This window comes from Hippichthys cyanospilos, chromosome 7, assembly GCF_059441005.1.
Source record: "Hippichthys cyanospilos isolate Australia breed blue-spotted pipefish chromosome 7, RoL_Hcya_1.0, whole genome shotgun sequence".
Taxonomy (NCBI): domain Eukaryota; kingdom Metazoa; phylum Chordata; class Actinopteri; order Syngnathiformes; family Syngnathidae; genus Hippichthys; species Hippichthys cyanospilos.
In genome coordinates this window covers 21,778,688-21,800,273 of record NC_142375.1, presented here as the reverse complement: position 1 = coordinate 21,800,273, position 21,586 = coordinate 21,778,688, and the positions used below count along the sequence as shown (strand labels likewise).

Sequence of the window (21,586 nt, the reverse complement as noted above, 5' to 3'; positions counted from 1 at the left end):
GGCAGGGGCAGCAAGTAAGCCCTTCCTTACTTAGTCTCGCAAGAAATCTTTCTGAAATCTCACAAGATTTACTTAAATCTTGTAAGCGATGCTGAAGTCTAAAGGACAGGGAGAGGGGACAAGAACAAGAAGTAAGATCAATAGACTCGATGCTAAAATCTTGATGAGATCTCACTAAAATCTTGTAAGCGATAGAAGACCAGGAAGTACGATCGGGATTCGTTAGTCTTGCGGTAGAGTTTATGCTAAAATCTCGTTGAAATCTCACAAGATTTACTAAAATCTTGTAAGCGATACTGAAGTCTGAAGGACAGGGAGAGGTGACAAAACCAGGAAGTAAGATACGAATTTCTTATTCTTTACATTAAAATCTTGTTGAAATCTCACAAGATGTACTTAAATCTTGTAAGCGATACTGAAGTCTGAAGGACAGGGAGAGGTGACAAGAACAGGAAGTAAGATCGGGACTCGTTAGTCTTGCAATAGACTTTATGCTAAAATCTTGTTGAAATCTCACAAGATTTACTAAAATCTTGTAAGCGATGCTTAAGTCCAAAGGACAGGGAGAGGTGATAAGAACAGGAAATAAGATCGGGATTCGTTAGTCTTGCAATAGCCTTTATGCTAAAATCTTGTTGAAATCTCACAAGATTTACTAAAATCTTGTAAGCAATACTGATTTTCTGGTGTCTTGTGACTAACTGAGGTCTCTACTGAGCTACTAAAGTCTTGTTATATTTAGTAAAACCTCAAAATCTTTGAGATTTTCAAGATTTTTACTGAAGTCTTGTGAGAGTAATGTAGTCTTGAGGTTTACTGTAGTCTCATGAGATTTTCTTGTGAGATTTATTTGCCTTTAGTGACTTAAATCTCGTGAGATTTGCTAAGACATTTTGATACATACCAAAGTGTTGTGACGCAGAAGTCTTGCGAAGTTTTCTTCAGCGTCACAATTTATGTAAGAGTAACGCAAGATTTACCGGTCTCATGAGAATTACCGGTGAGATTTCGTGAGGTCTCGTGAGACTTGTGAGATGTGTCTCACAAGGGTGATTGAATTTCTGCGAGGTTTACTGATGATGTGATCTCACAATATACCACAGTCCTGGTACGCTATCAGAATCTTGCGAGATTTGCATGTGCTCAAGGAAAAGAGGTTCTTTGGCTAGCTTGTTTGTTGGGACCTCGAGATCACCCGCTGTCTGCAGCCAACTCCTTTTTAGTCGTGTGTGTGTGTGTGTGTGTGTGTGTGTGTGTGTGGGGGGGGGGGGGGGGGGTGTCATGTGTTACATCACAGCGGCACGCTCCAAATCTTGGATAGATTTCGTTGGCATTCACGGACTGACGGGCAAGTGTTTACACACAAACAGCATTATTGTTGATATGCTCTGATTGCTGGACCGCGATGAACTTTTGGAGCACACAAAAATCAAATCAAACGAAAACCCAAACCGCTGCATGGTTGAGGTTTTTGATGCTAGCAGATATATGAGTCTTCACTTGGCCTCCGTTAATGCACGTCGAGTATTTTTATTGGTATTAAAGTGACAGCAGTGTTTACATCATTTGGCAAACTGTGTTGGATTTTCCAGTGTTTTTGTTTGGAGTCCAAGCAGGTGCTTGCCAACAAGACCAGACCGGACGACTCCCTTTCCCAGCAGATTTTTTTTGTTTGTTGTTTTAAGGTGCAACACTGACATCTTGTGGATATTTTTAGTGGTGCAGCGTAGCGGACGCCGTGTCCTGACAGGTACATAAAGCTATTCAATATTAGTAAAACTATTATGGAAAACGTCTTGTGTGTGTGTGTATATGTATATATATATATATATATATATATATATATATATATATATATATATATATATATATATATATATATATACACACACACGCACACACTAAAAAAAAATAGAAATCAATTATGTCTTTGGGTTTGAATGCGTTAATTTAGGCCAGTGCTTCTCAATTATATTTTGCCAAGCCCCCCCCAGTATTTGAGCTCTGATTTAAGCGAATTTTGGGGGGGGGGGTTAAGGCAAATTTTTCATCTAATACATATATGATATACTTTTATTGTTCATTTCCAGAAATATATTGAATAAAAGTTCGGCAACGTCTACGTTGCCTATAAATTAATTAAAAAGAATTTATTTTTACACAAGAATAATAATGTTTAATAAATGTCTTAATTTTATTATAATTCGACAGAGTGATATTCAGTGCCTTAAAAAAAAAAAAACATTAAAACGTACAAAACAAATGTGGGGAACATAAAAACACACAAATAAATTGTATTAGTTGACCCCACATAAAGTGACCATAGTGTTCATACAACAGCTTGAGTGTCACGGTCAGCATACACCAATGAAAACACTTTGCACTTCCTGTAAACCTTTCAACACAATAACAAAATTCTCTTTTGTTTTGTTTTTTCACCTGCGTACGCAACAAGTGCTTCCTGTGTTGCGATTTGCAGGTTTTCTCATAAGTCAATTTCAGATTTAAAAAAAAGAGACAAATAACACTGTTTTATCTATCTATGCCAGTGACAGTTATTGACAATGATATGCTCTTCCACTAGAGGGCAGAAGGTCAAATGAATGTGCGTAATTCACCTGTTACCATTCATATTTGCTAGCAGTTTTCAACTACGCAGGCTCAAGACTATACAGCGAATACATATTGCGTATTGTTGCGTTTAGTGGATGTGAGACTTTTCCCATGCGAAATGTGTACCTTGGCTTAAAAAAAACGGAGAAAAAAAAAATCGGAATACAGCGCTAGCGTTTTTACTTTACAGCGACTACGCGTGATTACAGGATGTTGCCTCCAATTGTGGATTTTTGGTCAAGTTCATTGCACTATTTAACATTACAGTAATCACCCGCATATTGGCAGCTGGCTGTTTGTCTTTTTTAGGGCGGGGCATAAACAGGAAATCCTTTTTTTTTTTTTTTTAAATAGTAATGTTGGAAGCTGTATTTGAAAATATATTGAGAAAAACGCGTGTAGAGGCAAGTTAGCCAAAGTGGATTCCGTGTTTGGCAGAAAAAAACAATTTCAATAACATGAATCACGCTTTAAACAAAAGATGTGAAATAAAAATTGCTTGGGATGATGAATATTGTGAATAATGTAAATTACGTGACTGCTTGACAATCGTTTGGCCAATAATTGCTTAATTTTTCAACTGAGTTGGGGGGGTGTACAATTTTCCAGTTTTCCGCAATTTTTCAGCGCCAATGAATGTTTTATATTGGTGGGAGAAAAGGGAGAGAAAAAATCAGAAAAAAGCGTTTTTCCCTTTTCAAGGGATTTTTTTTTTTTTAAAAGGTTTTGTCCTAATAACCTTTTCAAGGCAAAAAAAAAAAAAGTTGATTTGACGCCGTTTTGTAGCCAGGCATTTCTGTTGCATGCCATGAGCGTCATTGAAAACAAGAGGAATGTTTTGATACAGTGTTTGTTTGCAAATCAACAACAGTGTCAAAAAAATATATATTTTAAAAACGCTTCTTCTCGCCAAGAAGGTTTAGCTATACCTTACGCAACTTTGCTTTGAGGTCAGCTTCACAAAGCGGTGATTTGCTGCCCTCTTGTGGCGTTGACAGGAAACGATAAACCCTTTCCAGGAGGCGGGGGCTTGGATGGTTTCCGATTTTTGTGACAGCCAATCGCGGGAGATTACCGTAAAGCGTCCGTCCGTCCCCTCAACCGGAGAGCGAGATTTCATAGTCGCTGGCCGACAGGGCTTTGCGCCCGACTTTGCGGACGTTCTTGGCGTTGGCGATGCGCGCCCACACGTCCACGGGCTTCTCCAAGTAAAGCACCAGCGCTTGCTCGGTGAGCACGGACGCCAGGAACTGTTCGAAGGTGATGGCCCAGTCGCGGTCGGCGGCGGCGGGGTCGGCGCCCCCCCCGCCGCCCTTCCTCTTCTTGTCCCCGTCCCCGTCCCCGTCGCCGTCGTCGCTCCGCACCAGCACCGTGTCGTCGGCGATGTCTTCGCAGCGCAGCTTGTCGTCCGGCTCGTGCGAGCCGGCGCTCAGCACCGAGTAGGACGACACGGAGGTGTCGTCCTTGGCCTCGTCGTCCGACGTCAGCATGGCCGATTTGGGGGACGAGTCCTCCAGCTTGATGTCCTGCATGGCTGCCGAGCGCTCCTCCTCATCCTCCTTCCCGGAGGGAAAAAAAAAAACGCTTTATTGTACACGCTCCCCAATATTATATTTGACCCAATGTTATATTCCACTGTCTCCGCTGCCCATAGTCTCTCCCTGGACAAAATTACCGTATTTTCCGTGCTATAAGGCGCACCCTCAATTAATGCCGTATTATAAAACCTTTTCCATATATAAGGCGCACCCCCTCAACTAATGACATATTTTAAAACCTTTTGAATCTAGTAATACCCAAAGTAATAATAATAACTCTCAATAGCATAAGTCGTCAATGTCAATATGAGCAACTTTGTTCAACTGTAAACACACAAAAAAAACAGGTCAAGCTTTGTCACTTCATTCCCCATCTACCAATCTGGATCCATATATAAGGCGCAACCGATTCTAAGGCGCACCATCAGCTTTTTTTAAAAAAAAATAAGGCTTTTAGGTGCGCCTTATAGTGCGGAAAATACGGTATTAATTAAACAAACAGCCGTAGAATTTTCATCGCAGTTGACGGCCACTTCTGGACCACTTGATGGCACCATAGAGCAAATGAAGCATAGTGAAGCTTTGAATCTAAACTGCTTCATGAAGCTTCATTTGGCCATGCACTGGGGTGCGCCTTGTAGTGCGGAAAATACGGTAGTAAAAGTCTGAGAATACAAAAGATGCCGTATTATGCTCCAGCATTGATACTTGGCTCCAGTACATTAGTGCCGCCCGCAGTCTCCTCTTGGATAAGATTTGGAAGGGAAAAAAAAAGAGGCCCAATGTTCACAGTTTTTGCAGTATGTTTCACGTTCACAGGAATGAACCCGAATTTCGCGTGGTCTAAAAATGACTTTTGCTTCTTCTCTGTCGGTATTTGTGTGCGCGCGCGCGTACCTCGGAGGAGTGATCCCCGAGGTGCCGGTCCCGGCGGGCGGCGCAGAAAAGCTTGCCCACCTCGCCCATCTCCAACAGCAGGCTGGTGACGGTGGCGGTGGCGTGGTAGAGCTGCTGCTCGGCGGGTTCCTCGCTGAACATGCTGTACAGCGACTTGCACAGCTCGATGAACTGCGTCTGCGCCAAGGGGATCTGGGTCACGTTCCCGGCGTGGCAAATCCTCAGCGTTCTGAGGAACGTCAGAGCGAGCGACGTACCTGATTGAGCTTGGGGAGATCTTTGGCGCGCTCCGTTTTGGACTTGCTCTCTTGATTCCACAGCTTCAGGTAGTGGCGATAGTCAGGAGCGTTGAGCTTCTTGACTGCAACGTTTTTTTCACAAACAGCCGCACGCCGTGACATGGCGTTTGCGAGCGAGCGACAATGCCATTTCGCCGGGATGCGCGCCAATAAAGAGAAATTCATATGACGATTGTCATATGAACGCTGATGAATAGGCCGACTTGTTCTCCCCTGACGGATTGTAAAATGCGGTATTTTGCGTGACTTCCCGACACAAAGGAACACGCCATTACAATGTGTTTGGCGTTTCAAAGAGAGTTGCGGCTTGGGTCATTGTGTTCAATTCTTTTGTCAAAACATACATAGATTTAATTATAAAGATGATCAATGAAATATGATTTACTATGTGCCCTTCAGTGACTCAATAAGCTGCGGTATTAGCCGTTTGTTTGGATTTTGTCGTACCGTCTGTCTATTTGTGTTGCTCCACTGTTTGTGTTCGCATCTCTTCTGCTAACGCTGTCATTATCTATTTCATTCTTTAGCTTCTCAGTGGTGTTTTCTGTTTTATGCTAGCAGCAATACAATATGCAGCTTGTAGCTGAAATAAAAAGGGAAGCTAGGACACTTTTATGTTTATCTAGGCACCAACTCTTATTGACAACTACGTACAAGGATCCCTCCTACTTCGCGGTCTCGGATATCGCGGGTTTTTCCAGGAAAAATTAAAAATATTTCAAAATAAAAAATAATGTAAAAAATGCGCAAAAATGAAAAAAACAATTGAAAAAAGCAAAAAAGTACATTGTACAGTACTGTGTCAAATCAAAGAAATAAGGAATATTAGTTAATAACTATGTTAAGAATTCTTCAAGCGTTGGAGTTCGTGACGTTTGTTATTTTATTTTGAAATGCATGCTTTTAATTTGTCGGCTCGCGTTGCATTTCCGTTTCCTGTTTTACGTTCTCTGTGCGTCGTTCGGCTAGTTACGGCGACGTAGTGAACGACAACGTAAGCTCGTATTTAGAGTTTATTATCATTTCTGTTGATAACGCACGCTACTGCCTATGTTTAGTAAGCGATGAGTGTTTATTCTGTTTATTTGTTCGTTTGTGTCGAGCTTGCACTTTAAAGTTAGTAGTTGTTGCTAACCCGCTAATGTCGGCTAAAAATACAGTCAATTCAAAGATTAAGTGTTTATATGTTAGTTGACTGACTTTAAGATTGTTGTTGATTTATTATTCAACAGATACTACACGATACATGAGCCAAAATAAACGAGAAGTTCAACGTGATGACTTTGACCGGAGTCTTGGTGGAGCTAACCAGTCCTGAGAACAAATTCTCAACAAACTAAGTCATATTAGTTATTTAATGAATATACAATACTGTTAATAAGGATAGTGTAATGTTAATTAATAGGAGAAAGGAAATCAAATACGCAAAAAATAGAAAAAAAGAATTGTTTATGGTTACTGCGGCTATATTGGGGCGCACATAGAAATCTAGGAACTGATACCCTATTTCGCCGGTGTCAAACTTCGCGACACCCATTAACCTCGAAGTAGGGGGGATCACTGTACACTGTTATTTTTCATTTGACCATTTGGCACATTTGCCACATTGATGGCTACATTGAGGCTTTCCCATCGCGCGTGTGACGCTCACCTTTTTCCGTTTTAAAGGTAACTCTGACAAAACCGTCGTCCTTCTCGCTTCGGTTCTTTGCGTCCCGGCCTGAGGGGAAGAGGACAAAATGAAGTGGAGGAGGTTATTTCCGATCCCGATTCGAAATTTGCGCGGAAGCGTTGGCGCGCGGTACGGACGGGTGCCGATTTGTTTACCCATGGATGTTTCCGGCGCAATGTCTTCAAAGAAGTACTGCGTGGCCTCAAAGGCCGAGTCGGGCTCTTCCTGTTCGCCGGTCACCTCTTGACATAAAACCACGGACGGTGTCATTCTTCGCGCAAGTTTGGTGTGGCGACCGCCGTTGGCTTTTTGGCGCTCACCGGGTAAAACGTGCATCTTGTAGAGGAGCTTGAGCTTCTCCGTTAGGTCCCCGTGGCACAGAATGCCTGCAATCCACCGATAATGCACACCGCTATTGATCAATTCCAACCCAACTGAGCGCGCTTTAAACGCCGCGGATGTTAGTGCGCCTACCGAGGCCGTTGATGAATTCCCTGAAGTTGATGAAGGCGTCTCCGTTGTGGTCCAGCAGGCGAAAGAAGCGCGCCGCCAGCGGGTCTGAATGGGCGCCGTTGGCCCAGGGGAAGAGGAGTTTGAAGAGGCCCTTGAACTGCTCCGCGTCGATGCGGTACTGCTCCAGGTAGGGCAGGCTGGGGTCGTGGCGCTCCGTCGGGTTGCTGCTGCCTCCCCAATAGCAGCTGGTCAGGTGCTCTGCCTAAAACATAATACGGATCATGGAATTTGAAGGCCATGTTTTTTAAAAAATAATAGAAAAGTGTTTTTTTGTGCTGAAATGAGCTTATTTCTCATAAACCCGCTGATGAACTTCAAGGTCCTAGATCATAGATGTCAAACTCCAGTCCTGGAGGGCCGGCATCCTGCATGTTTTGCAGTTTTCTTTCCTCAACACACCTGATTCAAATGATTAGCTCATTAGCAAGAGCTTTAAAATGATCCCAATCATTTGAATCAGGTGTTTTTGAGGGAAAAGATTTGAAAACATGTAGGATACCGGCCCTCGAGGACTAGAGTTCCACACCTGTGTCCTAAATCATGAAAAGCCAACTTTTGGAGCTTTTAACCAGTATAGAGTCCTGATTTCAAACCCTAAACGCCCCCAAAGTCTTCTTTTTTTGAATGCGTTTTGAAGCATTCCTTACTTACCGTCCGAGGAGCAGAGATTTTGCACGGTGTCGGCCAAGTCAACAGCAATGTTTCATTTAATAATTGCCATGTTTTACTGACGTGGCGAAAATGTGTCTGATGTCATTAATACCGGGTTCCCACGGGAACCGATTCGATAATACAAACGTGTGTGGGTGTGTGTTTGCATTTTAAGGTCTGTTAAACAGCAGTTTCTTCGGCTCCTTCATTCACTCCGAGAACCTAAGCGGTGAAGATGATGATATTTCGCCATTGAATGGCATCATAAAGGGGGCGTGGCAGCCACGCGGTGAGAAGAGCGGCCCGCCAACTACGGAAAGTGTAAAAATCTCCCGATCCCTATGTTGAGGCGTGGCCTTTTTCGACACGGGCGTGGTTTTCGAGAGGACGGCGAACGTCCGTGGGCGTGTTTTGAATGCGTTGTGAAAACGGCCCACCTTGAAGAGGACAAAGAGTTCCTCCAACTCGTCAGCGCTGAAGGCCGTCTCCGTGACAATAGTTCTGACCTAGAAATCCCCGGGCGTAAAAGATGTGGTGAAGAAAGAGTATATTGTCCAGCGACTAATGCGCAGATGATCTTTTTTGTCGCGCTTCCATCCGAATTTCCATTTAGCGGAAAGCGAGCTTTGGATTTTCTTACCACGTTGCGTTTGGTGGTGTCTTCGATGGTCTGGATGACCCTCAGCCTCTGCTTGAAACGCATCTGCTCGATGACGTCGGCGCGAATGGAGCCAAATTTCTTAAAGCAGAAAAGGGCTGCTTGTAAAGTCAAAGCATAAACGCGAGAAATCCGCAGCATTTTTAAACGTCATCCAAAGGTTGACGTCCGATGACAACCGAGTGCGTATGGCGCATTATCGTTATTTCCGTTGGAATAGGTGATTTATGTTCCTCTTCGCTCTTCGCAAAGGGTACAAAAAAAAACCCAACTGTGTGTATGCGGAGCTGCAACAAAGCTTTGCATTTTACTTGACAAACCGCATATGACGGAATTGGGCAGTTTCAGTTCAGGTTATTAGCCAATCAGCTATAGAGTCTTGACAGTAAACTATTTATATGCCATGCAGCTGATAACATTGTGTAGAGTTAACATTATGTTGTTACGTCACAATGGCTGGAATGTTAACCGATTAAGACTCAATATACATTGTTGTTGTCTGAAACGTTTGTGCGGGATCGTTTTATTTATTTTTTTTAAACAAATGAAACTTTTAAAATGGTATTTGTTGAGTTTATTACTTTGATTAAAATTGGAATCATCCAGAATGACTGAAAATAAAACAAAAAAACATGAGATTTTGGTCACATTGCTCAGCACCCAATAATAAGCTATAGGTTTTGAATGACTTTATACACTTATTATAAAAATATAATAAAAATCTGGGGCCAAAGAAGAAAAATGTTTTGGTAAATCTTAAGATTTTGGCTTATGTAAACTGTATATCTGGGCCGCAGGGCCGTTCCTGGGCATCATCTGAGGAATTCTTACACTTAGCATAATTCACAGGCTGATGGCGAATTTAGAAAGCTCGCATAAGTTTGACACGCTTGCATGATGCCAACTCAAAAAGTTGATACTTTCCATTTATATTTCCAGTCAGTCAATCGAACGACAAAAGCGGGCGTATTTTTTTCACATGTGAAATACCTCATAAGAGCTGCGGACCAGTTTGAAGATGTCCACCTCTGGATGCGGTTCTCCGTTGTCAGTCAACAAGGAGTGCAGATGTTGAATGGGCGGCAAGGTGCTGTCCTTATTGGTCACGTTGTCCAAGTACCTACGGCCAACAACTGAACCGTCAAGGCGAGGTGCCACCTCAGCCTTCTTTTTGATCTTCTCACCTGCCCAGCACCGTCATGGCCTCGCCGTCGTCCTTGCACCCCAGCAACTGGTGAATGTTGGCGTGCAGCACGGCGAGCGCCAGCTGGAAGATCACCTTGATGCCGTCGAAGAAGAAGCAGTCCACCACCACCACGGCGCTCTCGAACGGCATGACCGACAAGAAGAGCGTGAGGAACCAGGAGAGCGAGATGGTGGAGATGACGCCCAGGTCCTGCATGCAGTCGTACAGCTCGGGCACATACTCGCGGGCCAGCTCCTCGAACACGCCTTGATCCACCAGAGCACCTGAGAAGATCATCGGTCTATGTGCGCGCATTCTACCGAACATACGACCGCTCTAGGAAAACGGCGGCGAGCTTCCGTACTGACCTACGACTCTGGTGTTATAGTAGTCCGGCAACATCCTTTCACATAGCGCCACCAAAAGCCAAAAGGCCTCCTCCTCTTTAGCGTACAGGAGCAACACCGACGTCACGATATTCATGGCCTGCGATGACGACAAATAACCTTTGCGCGCATCATTTTCAAGCGGGGCTGGGCGATCGATCGAATTGGATTCGTTCATCATTTTCAAAATCACAGATTTTCAACCTTTCTGTGTCATGGATGAGAACCTTCATCTTTTAAAATAATGATAAAAACAATAAGTAATACAATTCTTGTCAAATACGTTTTTTTTTATGGAGGGTAGCTGACACCCTTGACTCGCTCGTGCCTCCTCTGATATTAAGCCAATCGAGCACTGTAGTGATAACCGTGACCATTGGATGGCACTGTTGCCATACATACAACACAGATATTACATACTTGTAATCTTGCAACCTTTCATATAATAACGCTCATGTTTACATAGACATAGCACACTATTATTTTGCTGGCCTCGCAAGATGAGTGAAAATGCAACATACTAGTACTCAAGGGGTTTCCTTTTCTGATAACGCTTGGCACTGAATGAGTTAAAAATGACAGTCATAGCTGCTGCCGCCTGCTCCATAACCCACATCATCCTTCTCACTATGTATGTAATATCAACAGCGGCCAGAAGGGGCGCCAAAAAACAAAGATTCTCAAGTCACGACAACGATATCGCGCAACCTACCTGACAGTATCCGATGTTGGGGTTCCTGAAGGCATAGGCGGTGAGGACCCGGCGGAGGGCGGCGATGCCAATCTCGTTCTGGAAGGCGGGGTGCTCGGGCAGGGAGCGGTGGAGGTCCCGCTCGATTTCCTCGGTGGCCAAGTTGTATTTGCCCATGGAGCGCTCCACCAGGTCTTCGTAATAGCCGGGATGGGTGGCCATCTCGTTGATGGCCCCTGACAACGGCAGAGACGGCAAGCTTGAATAGCGTGATTTTTGTTTGTCCTCTTGGATGACATTTTGGCCATGCAGACCACTACTTCAGGTACACAAGGGAGATAAAAAGATAAACAGCATTTTAAGGATAGGATCTGCAAACGGATGCTACTTTGATATTCTGAATTTGGGACGTGTTGAAATGTCGGATTTAACCCTTGCGCAGTATTTTGTCGGATCCTTTGATCTTTACGTCAATGGGAAAACATTGAAAGAAGACACCAGGGAGCTGAAATTTCACCCAAATAGTGACACATTTAAACATGGCACTACCACATAGTAATCACACTAACAGGTTCGTCAACCATTACGTGCAAAAATGCATGTCCACTTACCAAGATTTTGCGTGTGTGCGTGTGTATGTGGGCAAGATTAATCGATTCGTTGATGCTCACCAGAGAAGAGTAACCAGAGCTCTCCTCTCATGCCCTCCGGGATGCCTTTGAGGACCAGTTCTTTGGTCTTCTCTGTGCGGTACATGCACACGCCCTGGCCGAACTCGGTGAAGTAGTTCTTCCAGGCCTGCTCCTTTAGGAACTCCTTAGCCTGAGCGCACACAGAGCAGCGGCATGCAATAGCAGTTTGTTGCAAAAGAGCTTTTTGCCTCACCAGTTTGGGGTTGAAGTCCTCGGGTGAGCGGCGTCGGTACATGGTCATGAGGGCCTGCGAGGCGGTGGGCACGCTGCTGTCGTTCAGGTTGAAGGTGCGCTCGCCGTCTGAGCTCACGCTGTGCTGGGGGCTGCTGGACAGCAGCGAGCCATAGACCTGGAAAGCACAAGCGAGGAACATAAGCGTCTTCACCGGACCAAGGAAAGAGCGCCACCCATCAAGTGCGCTCGCCTCGTCGTCGGAGCTGTTGAGGCTGCCGGTGAGCTCTCGTTCCAGGCAGCTTTTGGAGGGCGTCTGCTGCAGGAAGTCGGAGATCCTCTGGACCAGGAAGTCGCGGTCCTTCAGGTTGGCAAACAGGAAAGTCATCCGGTTCTTGGTGCTGATGGAAACGGGACTGGGGAGCACGTTGGAGCTGTCGGCTTTCTCCACGATGGTCACCTGAAAGATTGTTCAATAGATTGGGCTAGATTAGGTTACAGCCTGGATGATTGAAAATTGGAAAAAAAAAAGGGGGGGGGGGGGGGGGGATCATGCCATTGCCTGAGAACTGAGCAAAGTCATCTGGCAATGGAGTCATGCAGGTTCTCGAACCAAAACAGGTGAAATATGTAGAATAGTGTGAAACAAATGTAAAAGACACAGAATACAATTCATAGGACTATGAAGCAATGACAATAAACATTTTTCAATTTTCATTCAAGTATAAGATAAACGGTAAGTCTACCGTAACTTAATTTGGACTTTCTGGAGAAAACAAAGGAAGATTTTCCATTTTTTAAGTGCTGCCTCAACACTGAGGTTAGAATGAATTCAAATATTTAGGCTGCGAGCATCAAATGAATCCAAATCCTCAAAATGTCACCCTCTCAACAGTTAATATTCAGTTCCTGTAGCAGAATCATTCAAGTTTTTCATCAACTATTATTAGAATAATATTGATTCTGCCTGCCTGACCTCGCGGAGGGGAATGATGAGGCTGCACTGCATCTCCTCCTTGCTGGTGAAGCAGATGTAGTTGGTGGATACAAACATCTGTCCCAGGATGTGCATTTTGCTAAAGGGGGTCCACAGGGTGCAGTCCGTGTGCCCATCCAGTTTTTCATCTTTGGGCAAGCGGAAGAGCGCCCTGTAGCGCTCACTCTTGGCTCTGGCATCCAAGTCCCTGCAGAGGAATAAAGATGTCACACATCAAGTAAAAAGAGGAGAAGAAAGTGTCCAAATTCACCTTTTGAGGGCCGACACCTTCTTGGGTGACTTCTTCTTGAGCTTGGGTAGCGAGCGGTCCTCCTCGAAGCCCTTGTTGTCCAGCAGCTGGCGCATGGCGATGTTGGCTAGCTGCTCGGCCAGTTTGAAGGTCTCGTTGATGTTGAGGAAGACGGAGAAGACGTGCTCGTGGCTGCGCGTGCTAACTTTGATGCCGTCGGGCAGCAGCAGGGTGGCGCTCTTCTCCAGTTGCGTGATGTCCGCCCAGCGTACCACCAGTTTGACTGAGACATGCCAACACAAATACAGTCCATCTCAGATCATCTGTCATCATTGAAATGAATGACATTCATTCCAACCTCCAAGACCCCAATTTTTTGCAGTGTATTAGATCACATGTGTTAAATGTCTACATGTGTTGCTTTGCCGTTGGTGTTTAAATATTTGTAAAGGTATACCTTACTTTTTTTTTTGTTGCCATTTTCAGCGGTGAAAAAACAACAACTTTGTCTATAGTTAATTTGATGACAATCATTTTTCTCAGGCAGACTTAAAAACACATTTTGCCACTTGTTGACAAATGATTCACCCAGGGTTGAGGTAACAACCAATCGAGGCTCAACTCTTGACTGGGTTTGGTCAGGTAACGTTATCAAGCTGAGCTGTGATTGGTTCTTAGCAGAGCCATGAGTGCATTTGATGCCGTTTTCAGTTAAAAGCAAGTGTCAAAAATATATTTTTTTAAAGCATTAATTGAATGTGATTTTTTTTAATCAAATAAATCTGTGAAATATGACTTTTTTACTGCTGAAAATGGCTAAATAACTGTACTACCCCTTTCACTGTCGATTTGTGTTGCTTTACCGTTACTGTTCGGACCTCATCTCATCATTTCTGATGGAGCGTATCAAAACTGGGCATTCTATAGCCTTATATTAATGCAGTGCCAACCTTCTTTGCCCAGCAGATAGGAATAGAAACAAAGGTGGTTGATGCTGAGGTACAGCCAGCCTTGCCGCGGCACTTTGCCCTTCCAGTAGCTGCATGAGTAGTAATTGACCAGCTTCTCCTCATCCGGCATGCCGAACAGCTTGCGGAATTTGGAGCTGGCCTCCTTGAACTTGTCCGTGTCATCGTCCTCTTTGACGTTGTGGTTCTTGTTGTACTCTGCGATGATGCCCTGCAGTGGGACGCACAAAGAGAGGATTGAGTTCCAGCCCGAGCGAGTGTCGGTGTATCGCAAATAGCAGATTCATTATTGCCTTGGGGGCGTTTCGAGCATGCTCTGTAATATTACTTTTCAGTTACTAATGTGATGCTTATAGTCTGGTGTTCAGTGGCAGAGGAACTCGACTCCACACCACACTCAGACCATATTACTTCTACGAGACACGTCTCATAATAGTCGTTCAATGGCCCCACTCGCCATTTGCTGATCATCTTACTTGGGATATAATCCCAAGTTTTCTTTCCCCAATTGACGACTGTTGTGAGACCACAGCGCGGAGTGCCGGCTTCAATCACACGTCCACAGGCTGAAGGAGAAAAGTCAAACTATATTTTCTTTTCATAATGCATCAAAGTTCGTGGAAAAAACTGCCATGCAGCCTTGTTGTCGAAAATAAAGTGGCAATTCGGTGACAAAAGTGCATTTTTGGGTTATTCTGTGCATCAGTCAAAAACGGGTGCATATATGGAATTAGATTACTTATTTCAAATTAATATTATTCAAACAAGATATGTGGAACATAAACTGGTCTGTTCTGAGTTTTGTGGTCATATATCAACCCCCCTATATTACAAAATTTGTCATGTCTAATATACATGATTATTTTATTATTGATTTATTACTATTTCATTATATTAATACATTTTGTGTGTCCATTACTTGCCTGGACTTTTCCTTTGACAAAAGTGGTGATGTCATTTTCATTCTCAAAGATGGAGAGAGTCTGCAGCATGTTGTTTTCCAGCCACTCCCAGTGCTCCGTGATTTCTTTCCGCGACGTTCCTGAGGAGGAAACCGACAAGGGAATGCTCCCGTTTGAACAGCGCAACTGAATGTTTTGACTGAATTGTTTTGTTTTCTAGACACAGACTCGATAACCGAAACTGTTCGCTCAACCACTTTCCATCGACGCGACTATGCTCACTAGATGATCCGGACAGAAATTTAAAAGGGGAGAAAAATTGTTCGGTTAATGGTTGACCCAGTGCTTCTCAATTATTTTTTGCAAAGCAAAATGCTCTAAACAGAGGGAAAGCTGTTAAGAGGCACAGATGATACACCAGCAAAAGGCAGGAACTTGGAACTTCTAAATTGGCCCCTCCTTTATTCTAGCCCTTTGACATTTACCGGGGCATGATGCAACGTTTGGCATTCAGCTGCACACATGGGAGACGACAGGAAACGTGGCGGAAAAGGGGAAGGGGTGGGTTTCTTCCTTTCAAAAACGACTAAAATCTTCAAACTTCTTGAGTTGACCCTTACGCACCGTGAGCGATGATCCAGTAGGAAAGCGTGTCCGGTGTTTGGTAGAGAATCCTGTAAGGGGCCATCCGGGCACTTGAATCCAGGACCACGTCCAAGGTTCCCACCAATAGACCTTTGACCACACACAAAGTGCAACGCTTAGACAAAGGCAACCAATGGAAAAACACACACACACACAAAAAAAACTGTTATAGGGTAAAAGCTGTAGACAAAACATTCTGTGTGATCGCATCACCTTCTTGGTGATGTAACAGGAAATTTCCTCGCTTATTATTCCCAAAAGGCTTTATATCCCCAACCCCCCAAGCACAAACATCTATGAAGCCATGTGATGAGTTGTGTTTTCCTGGACTCATAATTAGTGCCTTGTTTGATAAGAGCAAAATGAATCCGCTTACCTTCACATCGTTGCCATAAAAGTCACATTTTAAAGCCCCTCTAAAGTTGTATGATGATAACAGGATGCCAGTTTATTTTTATTTATATTTAGGGACGGGCGAGTACCAAATCTTGAGGTGTCCTGATACAACTTTTTAACTTCTGTTACATCACCAATTTTGCAGACAAGACTACTGCGCAATCTTGATAACTAATCTGATATCAGCAAAAATGATACATGCTCGTATTTATTTTCTCGGTATGAAATCTTAGAATAGACTTGTTCACGTAATACTATTCAGACAAAGAACAATAGTTAGCAACAGTAGGCGTGACAAAATATGACAAATCTAAAAACCTGGTTACATGAATCCAAACTCATACATGAGAATGTCTTGCATTTAATTAAGATAAAAGCAAAATAATTAAAAGAGATATACCCGTAACCAAGTACTGTATATGTAGTATATAATTTGGGGTTGATATAATTCGACACATATATCGGACCGAAATCTGACATCAATATCTGAAACCACGTAGTGCCAAAACTGGCCTTATTTTTAGGTATTTGGTATTTGTGGAGGCTGCCGATACTAGCTCCCAATACTTAAGACTAAGGGAAGAATAAATCCTCTTCCGGAACATGTGGAGCTTTGCTGCGTCCGTCTTATCACATCAGCAAATCATTATCTGCGTCAGAAAGTAAGGTTGTGTTTATACAGTATTTTGTCATTTGTGTCCATTGAAATTTTGTCTATTGAGGAATTGAGGAAAAAAAAAGTATTGGGCAGCTCCATCTACAATTATTTCACACAGCATTCCAGGTTGATTAAGATATGTGTATAATCTATTCCACAGTTTTATCTAGATTTAGGCAGTTAAGCTAACAATAAATGTGACTTGATTAAAAAGCACATGCGCCAATCAGCGTTCCAAGTTAAGACTTCAGAGCGTTCGAAGGACAAAGAATAGAAAGCACAGGTCACCAAATTGCACTCAAATGAGTTTGTCTCAAAAGCAGCTTGCCGGATTGCATAAGGCTTGTGTTTATGGCCCGGTTTCAAAGTTTTATTGGTGTTTATAATGAGTCGGTTAAGCTTCTGGCATAAGCGGCACGATTTCTGGGATGAAAAGAGACATTGTTCCAAAATAGAACTTGATATTTAAGTACATGGCAATTTCTATACGGCATTGACTGAGGAGGTCATTGAAACTGCTGTTGTATTAAATGGGCATTGAAAATGTAGCTCGGTTTCTGCATTTTGGCGAGTGACAGCGGGTTTATATGGAATATACTGTATATAGCGTGCACATGGTATAGTTAAAAAAAATACTGTGTATACATATATATATATATATATATATATAAAAAAAAAGGGAAATGCATGTGGTTGGTGCCAGTGTCCCTGCACTGCCAACTGGCACACAGCGTGAGCCAGCAAGCTCAGCATTTACATAAGGATGACATCATCCCCCAGCACCGCCAAGCGCACCGCAGCAAGACACCCGGGGGGGATTTATTTTTAAAAAAAAAAGACTTTACAGCTAGATTTTCATGATACAAACCATAGCCCAGCAAAATACAGAAACAATGGAGCTTTTTACACTATGTCATTAAAGCTAAAGGTGAACATTCCACTGCAATCTGGGCAAAGTGATGGGCTGCAACAAAATGGAGGTTATCGATTGAAGTTAACAGCTTAACGACTTGAACGCTCATTTAGTCAACTGAGACCACTACAGTTTCACTTAAGTCCATGTCCAGAGTGTGTCAACGCCAAACAAAAGGAAATAAACAAAGTAAAATGGTAATGCGACAAACCAATAAGCAACACGGTTGAAATATCTGCTGAACTTCAATCAAAAATAATAGAATAATGTTATTGTCATTGTACAGCAGGTATGCAATGAAATCGGGTGAGCTGTATAGAAAATAAATATCAATAAATAGTACAGAATAAGAATTATTTCACAGGAGTGTAACCTTTTCGTTTTTTTTCAGTGTGTTCCTGTTTTGTTGTTATTCCGGGTGTTACAAACTCTAGGGAAAAAGCTAATAGCTAAACAAAAAAAAAAAGGAGGCGTGTATGTGTAACCCTGGGGTATATTTTGCCAGGGTTTTTGCAGATATAAGCAAAACACTGCTTTTTGATGCAGTGACAGGAAAAAGAATGCTTTTCTTTTCAAATTAAGAGCAAATTAATTAGAACATGGTGCAGCATTTTGCTAAATTGCGTTATAGGTGCTCCTTTGCAAAATGTATGCATTTTTTTTGTTTTACTTTAAACAGATGTGCAATGCCATTCAGCAGATTCCCGAGCAGATGAGTCGGGAATAAACCGATGATGTTAAATGAGCTATCTTCTGGAGTTGCCAAGTTAAATACTTCTAGTGACACAAATATAGTCCCAAAATGTATTCAATCAAAATGGATTAATTTGTACACTATTCCAAGCCTTTTTTTTTTTTTTTTTAATCCTTTTAATGTTTTGCGTTGCGGTACATGATTTTCGTCAGGATCTACTCTGAAAAATTTTGAGACCGACTCAGATTCATCAGACTATGACCAAGACAAAGATGTCCATTACATGGGAGAACAACTGCGAATACTGCTGTGTCACATCTTTGTTCCCAACTGGCAAGTATGTCTGTGCGCATGTTGTCTGGACAAATAGGTTTCTCTAGCTTTTTTATGCTTGCTTTGATATAACCAAGGACGGACTCACAAACTCGACGAGGGGTCAAGACTACAACAGCACAACAGCAATGAAAAAAAAAAGGGAAAGGAAAAAAAGGAAGCTAATTTGCAAGGGAAATAAAAGGTCAGGAAGTGAAACTTAAACCTGCATCACCTGCTCCCCTGCCCCCTTCCTTGTTTATAATGCATCGGTTTGGCCCAGTTTAGATAGAAGCTCAAGAAGGGAGGAGGGAAAAAGAGGAAGTGGAATGATTCAGCATGAAGCACATACATACAGTGGCTGCACTGTTGTTTTTTTTTTGAGACCGCACAAGCGTCTGCATTGTTAGGACATTTCGGTTTGCAAACAGAACAAGAACACGCCTGCTGTGAGGCATTTTGGGCTTTCTTCTGGATCATTCTCTTGATAGAAATCCTCGTTGCGCAATATAGCTACTAAAACAAACAATACAATTACGATGGGATTCACTAATGTTTAAAGTCCACCTGGAACAGCATGGGTCATGTGAGCGTCACATTGTTCTTATGTGATGCTAAGATATAAACATCATCTATTGACAATAGCAACATTAAAAAAAAAAGGCTCTCATTTGCCCTTTTAAAATAATCTCCATGATCCGTTTCAAGCCTTACAGCTGTGAATTGTACAATTACACAAATCTATGCACAAGCAAAACAATTATTTGACCAAAAACAAATGTTCACTTCAGTCGACAGGAAAAACGGGCAAAAAACGCAACAAAACGCCTCGCGTAGAGCGTAAACGACGCGATTTATTTGCTAAACTGTACCCTCAATATACACAGATCCCCGCCGGTGTTTACTCCTGATCGATGACCGTTTGCTACACAGATTTGTACATAGGAATAAACTAATCGTACAGATTCGTAAACTGAGGGTCAAGATTAGTAAATTGATGGTATAGATTAGTGAATTGAGTGTACATAGGAATAAACTAATCGTACAGATTCGTAAACTGAGGGTCAAGATTAGTCAATTGAGTGTGCGGATGAGTAAACTGAGTGTAAAGATGAATAAACTGAGGGTACAGATTAGTAAACAGAGGGTACAGATTAGTAAAGTGATAGTACAGATTAGACAACTGAGAGTACGGTTTAGTAAACTGTGGGTACAGATTATTAAACTGAAGGGTATAAACTAGTAAATTGAGGGAATAGACGAGTAAAATAAGCGTACAGTGGGGGTACATATGAGTACATTGAGCAAACAGATTAGTAAATTGTGTGCACGGATTAAAAAATTTAGGGAGCAGGTTAGTAAAGTGAAGGAACAGATTAGCATCCCCCCCCCCAAAAAAAAAAAAAAAAAAAAAAAAGATCAAATCATGGCACTCTTCTGGCTCTGCATTAAAGTTAGAACAAAAATGGGAAATTTAGCATCTGGCTAGGATCTCGAGTGGTCAAATTGTTTGAAAAGTTTATTAAATCAGACACTGATGGCATGTTTTAAATCTTTTTTTTTTAAACCCAAAGAAGACAAATATTTATTCATAATTATTTCTTTTTGAAGACAGTTTTGACACTTTATACTGATTATTTTTTTGGAGGAAAATAATTATGAATAATTATTTTTTGAAGTTTGAATGTGTCTGCAGTTTAATAAATCAAACACTGAGAGCATGATTTAAATCTTTTTTTTTTTTTAAACGCAAAGATGCCTTGCACTGGTTAAAGGGACAATGTCTAAGATTCCGCCCGTTTTTCATTCAAAAGGAATCAATTATTATAAATGTCAAAAACATGCAAATAAATGTGTTTATAATGACCAAAAGCATGTTTTAAATATAATCCTAGATCTCGTTATCATGAAATGATATTACAATGGAGGCTACAGACAGTGGTAAATACAGCGCCTCCTGCTGTCCATAATGAAAAACGCTCTAAATCTTAACACATTGTCCCTTTAAGGAGCACTGCTGAAAAGATATTGCACAGGGGGTCCATTACTGAACAAAGAATGAAAACCACTGGACTTTAGGACTCAATAGTTCCAATTAATCCATTTAACAATGCCAAAAAACAACAAAACAAAACAAAGAACAGTGGCTTTCAACCTGCCGTGAGCTAGAAAATAAGAATGATTAATAAAGCCCCTTACCAGCCAGTCCTCCTCCTTCCCCGCCATGGCCTTTCCGCTTCTGGAGGATGAAATAGGGATTGGCCCGTTCGGTGATCCAAAGGGCGCCTGCCAGCAACACCTCTTCAGGGCTCACCCACATGATAACGTTGAGCTCACTTGTTTTTTTAAGGACACATTGAACTAAGTAATGCTATCATTAGCGATGTTTTAAAAAAAAATGGGGGGGGGGGGTCGCTGTCAGCGAAGCAAGCCTCCTATCTTAAAAAGAAACAGCTGTTATCGGGACAACAAACGGCCTCCCGTCGATGGCATCCAGAAATCCGGATTAAAACGCGATTGGTATAATTTGGAGGGTCGCAGCCATTTTCTAAACGCTTTTGTTGTGCTCCGGTTTCGTAGCAGGTGCGAGGGACCGCGGCGACGCTCGTTACATGGCACAACAACGGGATTCGCTCTTCATTCACCTCCCGGATCCGAAATATGAACATAAAAACGCGTATGGTTCGATGGAGAAGCGGCAGCGACGTGGCGTGCGAGTCAAGACGAAAGACGATGACGATAGCCGGCGGACACCATCCTTCGCCGTCCCTCCTCTCTCTCTTTCTTCTCCCTCCTTGACGGAAAGTAGTGCCGGAGCACTGCGCGTGACGTCACAAACTGGGCACAACGTATGGCGTCACAAGCCGTACGTTACGTATGACGGCACAAGCAAGAGGCGGGAATA

The 21,586-nt window shown here is 42.7% G+C and overlaps 1 protein-coding gene across 2 annotated transcripts; it reads right to left on the bottom strand.

Moving 5' to 3' along the window:
- Positions 1-2,170: 2,170 nt before the first annotated feature.
- On the bottom strand, positions 2,171-21,477 carry tbc1d9 (TBC1 domain family, member 9 (with GRAM domain)). 2 transcript variants are annotated; one of them, XM_088419360.1, is made up of 22 exons: positions 20,881-21,477; positions 15,688-15,798; positions 15,085-15,203; positions 14,144-14,372; positions 13,215-13,476; positions 12,944-13,151; positions 12,221-12,427; positions 11,990-12,145; positions 11,776-11,926; positions 11,126-11,340; positions 10,396-10,513; positions 10,026-10,311; positions 9,832-9,961; positions 8,824-8,922; positions 8,621-8,689; positions 7,494-7,734; positions 7,340-7,405; positions 7,175-7,261; positions 6,999-7,067; positions 5,306-5,409; positions 5,049-5,225; positions 2,171-4,172 (listed from the first exon to the last, which is right to left on the bottom strand). In XM_088419360.1, the coding sequence occupies exons 1-22, from the start codon at positions 20,999-21,001 to the stop codon at positions 3,711-3,713; spliced, it is 3,687 nt and encodes a 1,228-aa protein (XP_088275486.1). In that variant the 5' UTR covers positions 21,002-21,477; the 3' UTR covers positions 2,171-3,710. The 2 variants fall into 2 exon arrangements, with proteins under 2 accessions (XP_088275486.1, XP_088275485.1); XM_088419359.1 differs by having other exon boundaries at positions 11,990-12,427.
- Positions 21,478-21,586: the final 109 nt, after the last annotated feature.